Genomic DNA, 6,987 nt, shown 5'->3' with positions numbered 1-6,987 from the left:
GACTAATATTAACAGCTAAGATATTCAAGGCATGCATTTAGGAGAAGTAGCAGTAGGTAGTTCCTCAATAGAAGGAGACGGTTTCAGTTGTTGACCATTGGATAATTGATTATCCTTAACAAATAAGTACCCTATTGACTTATTTTAGCTTATTAAAGTAACAACAGGGTATAGAAAAAGTACCTACAAAGACTTGTAGGTCTAGGCAAAGCGTAGTTGCTATTCGAGTCGCCGTGCACTGTCACTCTTCAGTCTTCACTACCGCACCTCCGCCGTAATTAGAGTTTCCAAAAACAGAGACTTAAATTGTCAAAGAATCAGATGTTGAAATAGGGTAGGAAATAAGATTATAGGAGATAGGATTATAGGAGTAATAAAGATCTGAAGTTGTATAAACTAAAACCATAACGTTTACGGAGTACTTATTTTTAGAATAAGAGGAAATTAGGAATATAGATTATATTTAGGAAATTATTGCTATTATATAGCCATCTTAATTCTTATTTTATACCATAAATTAAAGGTAGATATAAATAATATAAGTACGATGGTACGTAATTAAATTACCAAATAAGTTTATCAATTTAAATTCGGGGAAAGTGATAATGATTAACCATAACTTTGTACAATTCTGAAATTAACCCCCACGACTTTCACAAATACTATTCTACAACTAGTTGTATAGGAGCATTGTACAACCGCCTCAAAGTTGTTGAGCTGTTACACAAAGTTGTTGAACTATTTTACAAGTTATTGAACTATTTTACGAAGTTATTGAGCTTAATAATTATTCTGATAAGCTCAATAACTTTGTATCATAGCTCGATAATTTTGATAGTAGAGCTCGATAACTTTATAACAAAGCTCAGCTAAATTGAATAAATTGTATATACAACCAGTTGTATAATACATTAACTGCACGACTTTCAATTGAAGTGACTAGGCCCCATAACTCACATAATAAGTGAAATTAAACTCCTTTTATCAAAATCTCATGAGAAATTCTATATATTATATCACAAAAGTAAAAATGGTTATGTTTTTTATGAAAAATACGAAATAAAACTTTGAAAATTTCTTTTAGCATAAATTAGATAAAATAAAATTAAAAATATTTTACAAAAATCAAATAATTTATTATTTTTATATAGATTACAGATTTATCAAATTTTTGTAAAAAAAAATTCAATTGTAAAATATTTTGTTAGGTAGTTGTGTTAAAATCAGAAGTCGGAATAAAAGATTTTCATGACAAAAAAATATAAAAATATAATAAAAAGGTAAAAATATTCAATTTTTTCTATTTTTGAACATTTTAAAAAAAATTAGACATAAAATTGTTAATTTTTTTTGCCAAAAAATCATAACGAATTACATATATACGTAAAAAAATGGTTTTAGTATGTAATAGGTATGATTTTAGTATGTTATATGTATACGTGTTGGTATAGCTGTTGATATATAATGATATTTTGGTGAAATTTGGTATTGGGTTTAATTGCACTTTATGTGAAACTTATGGGGCTCCAATTGAAATTTGTGAGGTTAATTTCACAATTGCACAAAGTAATGGGGGTCAATCACTACTCCCTCGAATTAAATGCTTTACTAGATTTATGAAATATATAACTTCCAAATACCAAACGTCCAAGAGTTATGGAGGGAGGTGTGGGAGCCAAGGAAGCGGGCTGAAGCTTTAAAAAGTGGCGACGAGGGACGAAACAATTTTTTTCTTTTTTGGAAGATATTACCTCTTTCGTTTGTTCTTTTATTTCGGTTATTTACTCTTTCGTAGGTAGAAACTCTAATAAGGTGGTAATTCATATCTTAGCTCATGTCGAACCATATACTGTTGTTAGACGACTATGGGCGAATGCTTTGTCTCAAATTGCCTCGTAAAAATACGTTGCAACTTATATTTACTTTTTTATTAGTAAAAATCCTACCCTATTAAAGTTCTATAAACAGTCTCTTGAAGCACTCGGCTCAGCGCCGAGTTATGCACAATCGATTTCTTCGAGACTCGTGCACTTCGATAGGCTGTTTACGTTTTCAAAATAGTGAAGGAATTTCGAGAAACGTCTCAAAAGGCTCCTGCCATATATATGATCAGTTCGCTTCCACTTCTATCTTCCACAGTTATTAAAGAAAAATAAATTTATGAAGTTGTTACACTACTTGAATTCAATACAACAGTCACTTGAAGCCCTCGGAAGCATCAACAAATCATTGCGTATCTGTCGTTCCTCCTCTATATTGCCACAATCATGACATTTACGAAGGATCAACTTCTTCAGGACTCTCGCGTTTCTAAGAAAATACCTTAAGAATAATAACAAAGCCTCATGACGACAATAGTCATGCACTTCAATCACTTTGACTTGGCATGAAAACGGTATTGGACATTCATTTGGAGGTGACTCTATTGGAAAATAACAGCAGCGAAGAAGGCTCTGAAAAAAGAACATATAAATGAACAAGTGAGAAAAAAAATCAAGTATTCTTTTTTTTTTTACAGTTGAAAAAGTTGGTTAAAAAGGGTATATCTAGTCGATACTCACCTTTTCAAAGACGACAATTTCAAGTCGTGGAGATTTGTCAAGCACTTTTGTCACGTATTTCCATGAATAATAAGACAAGGAGGAAAGGTGTAATCTTGACAAGTTATGAAAATCAGATACTTGCTCCAAATCGTCTTTCATAAGAAGACACTGTACCATGAAAGAAAATACGAAAAAGATGTTATTTTCATTTTTAATGAAAACAAATACACCCAAACTAAAATGCGGGAAACATAAATCTTATAACACGATTAAATTTTGCAAGAAATCTTATATATACCTGTACAGAATCGGATAGAAGATGTAATTCTGTGGTTTTATAGGCAATAGCTCTTAAAATATTACCGTCATCCTCGGATAAACGGTCATTTGAACAACCGTTAAAGTGTAGGTTTGCCTTGACAAGAGAGCATGAATTTTTCCGCAACGAAACAATTTTCACACCAACACTGCTATAGTATGTTAAATATGCCAAATTAGGAGCTTCAATCTCTAAAAATCCATCCCTAACATGACAATGTTTTATTCTTAGCACTTTGAGTAATCCTATAGAAATAGTTAAATGACCCCTATTGTGCAATAGACAATAATCGAGAGTTAATTCTTCGATAAATTCACAGTTAGATAACAATCTTTCTGTATTATCAAATCTGACATATTTTAGGTGAAGAACCTTGAGGCTCGGCAACCCTGATGACAGAGAAAACGTGGGAACATCCCACGGACAACCTATCACTTTCAGTTTTACCAATGTTTTGCACATTGCAAAGACATCTGGCAACTCGTATTTATTAACCTGATAATGAAACTCCTCAACACCCTTTTGTATCGCATGTTTAACCCACGCATTCAAATGTGATTCATCAAAGCTGCCTCTACAGACTAAACTAAATTTTCTAATAGGCGACATTTGATGCAATTCCAAGACTTTATTAACAAATTTCTCAAAACTTCTTTTACTAGCATACCATGGTGCATCATCAAAAGAGAGACAATCAGTCAATGTAAAGAGGTACTGCCATCTTCTCGATAGAATACTTGTCCTCACAGCATACCATGTTGGTAGAAACGAAAGTATGAGAACGAGCAACTCATCAGGCAAATTACCTAATTTCATAGATGACGTCATAGCCTTTACAGGATCTCTACCTGAAATTATTGGAGCCAAACTTAAGGACTACCATCAGCAAAGTACCTAAGCAATAAAATTCTTTACTAAGAAGGAAAAAAAAAAAGGAGGAGAACATTGAATAATTTTAATTATGGTAAACAAGTTCTTGTACAAGACGTCTCACACAAGTAATTGTATCACACTTAATATTTCTCCAAACAACATTGAATTATTGAAATCCTACATCAAAAGTTTCGATTTTTACTTTTTCTAGTTGATGGGGCATATTCTGCACCGCTGACCAAGTCAACACACTGAGCAAGGTCAAAGATATCCACAGCAAGTCAACGACTTAGATAGCCTAGCCGATGCATCCCATCGGCCTGCCACCTGGGTCTCGGCGTGACAACCTGCCAGCCGGGACACACATCCGCGTACTCATATCCAAGACCCCTCGGCGGCGAGTCAACATTGTCCGCCGGCCTGCCATAGGTCCCTCGGCCGAGGGGTAGATCAGTCTTTCCACCTGCTAGCCACTTGGCCACTTGGCCACTACGTGACAAAAGGTGAAAGTCTATAAATACTCCTCAACCTTCATTGAGGAGAGCATCTCACAATTATAACCTAAATACACTATTCATCTGGTAATATCTCCCTTATCTCTCTACAATACGCATCTAGCCAAGTAACACGCTTAATCCTTTAAGTTTCTTCGACTTGAGCGTCGGAGTGAGTACGCAGCTGGCACACAGCCAAGCCCTCGTTCGTTCATTGTTGCGGGGAGAGGTCGAGTGGGACGATAGGAGCAAGAAGGATTCAGCTCAAGACATTATTCAACAAGTCAAGGGTGGTAACTAATAACTGCTCCGGAAATTATACCCGGAACAATTGGCGCCGTCTGTGGGAAAGACACTAGAAGCTAGTCACATTCATTCCCAAACAAAAATCAAACTCAAAATAGAAACCCACCCAAAAAGCCGAGAAAATGTCGAAACAGCAAGACGCAGTCGTGACCGACGAAACCGCGTTCTACCAAGATGACGCTTTCAACAACTCCGGAGTCATGCAGCCCTCCACCGGCGGAGTAATCCAACCGGAGTTCGGGATGCCAATAATACCCGACGCGCCGGTGCCAACCAACCAGGTCACCATCATGGGGCATGTGGTTGACGTAGAAAAGCTAAAAATGCTCCTGGACCTAATCAGCAACACGCCCGCTCACACTGTCACACCGACAAGAGCGGCGGAAACCGTCCAGGATAACAGGGCCCAAAACGTGACTCCGAGAAATCTGAACAGAGCACTAGGAGAAGTTGACCCAGTCAAGACGCCGGGGGAGCCCAAAGTGGGCGCGGTAGACCTAAGTCCTTCCCGCACTCGCGGAAGGACAGCGTCCCCGCCACACGAACGAGGCATACCCCAAAGGAGCCAGAGGAGTCCGACTCAGCAGAGTTGGAGAAGGAGTCATAGTCGAAGAAGGAGCCCCTCCCGCTACGAGGGGAGAAGCCAGGATAGGGATGCGAGGAGCCGATCGCCACGTGTCATTCAACACGTGGTCAGGCAACCCCTCAACGCCTACGTCCTAGAAGTCCCGGTGCCAAACAAGCTAAAAGCGCCACCCCTATCATACAAGGGGATAGCGATCCAGCCGACCACGCTGAGGCTTTCGAGTCTTACATGTCGGTATGGGAGCAGCCCGACGAGGTCTGGTGCCGAATTTTCCCAACAACTCTGCATGGGATGGCTCAGAGCTGGTACAAAGGGCTTCCCGATGGCTCGGTGTACTACTACGCCGACCTGAAGGGCGCTTTCCTAACCCAGTACTCCTGCAATAAGAGAAGGGCCGTAGAGACCTCCGACCTCCTAACTATCAGACAGGAGGGGGGCGAGCCTCTCCGAAGCTACGTGAAGAGGTTTGATGGAAAGGTCCAGCAGATTCGAGAAATCAATCCGGCGGCAGCCTTCGACCGATGAAGGGCCTCCCAAAAGGAGATTTAAAAAATGAGCTCATCAAGTGCGGAGGCCTAGGTTTGGACGCCGCAAGGAAGTTGGCTGACCAAGCCATCAAGGTGGAAGACTACCACAAGACTTGGGAAGGCCCCAGCGAGGCCAAGCACTCAGAAAGGAATAGCCGCCGGGAGAATAACCCGGACGAAAGACGCCGTGACAACAATGGGTCACGATCCGATGAGAGGCGCCGTGAGAATAATAGGTCACGGCCAGAGAAGTCGCGAAGAAAACAAAGCTCGGCGAATGCGGGGAGCTCGGGGACATACTACAAAAAGCGATACGATGATCACACCCCCCTAGTCGCGTCGGCCGCCGATGTTTTCGCTTTGAGCAAAAACGAGGGCCAGAAATGGGAAAGACCCCCTAGGCCGAGAAGTGATGGTGACACGAGCCAGTACTGCGAGTACCACGGCCACACCGGACACCTAACCAACGATTGCCGACACCTGAAGGATGCCATTGAAGAACTGATTCGGATGGGGAACCTCGGCAAATATGTTGCCAGAGGCCAAAAACCAGATGCCGGCAGATCAAAGAGCAAGCCCGCTCCCGAGCGAGTAGGAGTGATCAATGTTGTCGTCAGGGACAACGAGAGCGGCGAGTTCACTCCTGGGCACAAACGGCACCTGGATAAACCTTATCAGGCCATCAACTTTGCGCCCAACACAGTGACCCCCGCTTCCAAAGTTCCCGATATGACCATCGGACAGGAGGATTACGAGAGAGTCGTCGCTCTTCACGGCGACCCACTTATGGTCCACCTAGACATAGCCGACCACTTGGTGAAGGGGTGCCGATTGACACGGGCGCCTACACCAATGTTATGAATAAAGAATGCTTTCTCGGCCTCGGTGCGAGGATGGAAGATTTGAGCCCCGCACCAACCCGTTATACGACTTTTTTCGGGGCCGGCATGGTACCCCGGGGTCAATCGGTTTGCCGGTAAGGTTCGGCGAGGGAGGTGCGCCAAGAACGTCATGTCTAAATTCGTGGTCATCGACGGTACACACCGCCCACGATGTACTCATAGGCCGGATCACTTTGAGCGAGATCGACATTTGTAATATCCATCCGGGCCCTGACATTGATGTATGTCTCGGACCGGGGGGAGGCACATAAGCTCATCTCGAAGAAAGAGGAAGATCCCGGTTTGTGGGAGGTTCACGCTAACGGCCTCTCCGCGACATATGGCTCGAAGGCCGACATGGTTATCATCAGCCCAAACGGGGACGTATCCGAGCACGCCTTGAAGCTTACCTCAGTGACCCCCAAGGAATCCAAGTACGAGGCGGTGATAACCGGAAT

General features: G+C 41.7%; 1 protein-coding gene across 1 annotated transcript; it reads right to left on the bottom strand.

Annotated features, from left to right (window-relative positions):
- Positions 1-2,142: 2,142 nt before the first annotated feature.
- Positions 2,143-3,706, bottom strand: LOC141595872 (F-box protein At4g22280-like). The gene is made up of 3 exons (XM_074415819.1): positions 2,842-3,706; positions 2,562-2,711; positions 2,143-2,453 (listed from the first exon to the last, which is right to left on the bottom strand). Exons 1-3 carry the CDS (start codon positions 3,688-3,690, stop codon positions 2,175-2,177), a joined length of 1,278 nt encoding a protein of 425 aa, XP_074271920.1. The 5' UTR covers positions 3,691-3,706; the 3' UTR covers positions 2,143-2,174.
- Between the last annotated feature and the right edge of the window lie 3,281 nt (positions 3,707-6,987).

The sequence above is a fragment of the Silene latifolia genome, chromosome 8 (assembly GCF_048544455.1).
Source record: "Silene latifolia isolate original U9 population chromosome 8, ASM4854445v1, whole genome shotgun sequence".
Taxonomy (NCBI): Eukaryota; Viridiplantae; Streptophyta; class Magnoliopsida; order Caryophyllales; family Caryophyllaceae; genus Silene; species Silene latifolia.
The sequence above is the reverse complement of the archived record's forward strand: the minus strand, read 5'-3'. Positions and strand labels throughout refer to the sequence as shown.

Excerpts from the sequence above, each read along its gene's own strand:
- LOC141595872 (XM_074415819.1), bottom strand. The coding sequence starts at position 3,690 with ATGACGTCATCTATGAAATTAGGTAATTTGCCTGATGAGTTGCTCGTT. Across the intron at positions 2,712-2,841 it reads TTCTATCCGATTCTGTACAG|TGTCTTCTTATGAAAGACGA; the intron begins GTATATATAAGA and ends TTCATGGTACAG. Across the intron at positions 2,454-2,561 it reads AAATTGTCGTCTTTGAAAAG|AGCCTTCTTCGCTGCTGTTA; the intron begins GTGAGTATCGAC and ends TTCTTTTTTCAG.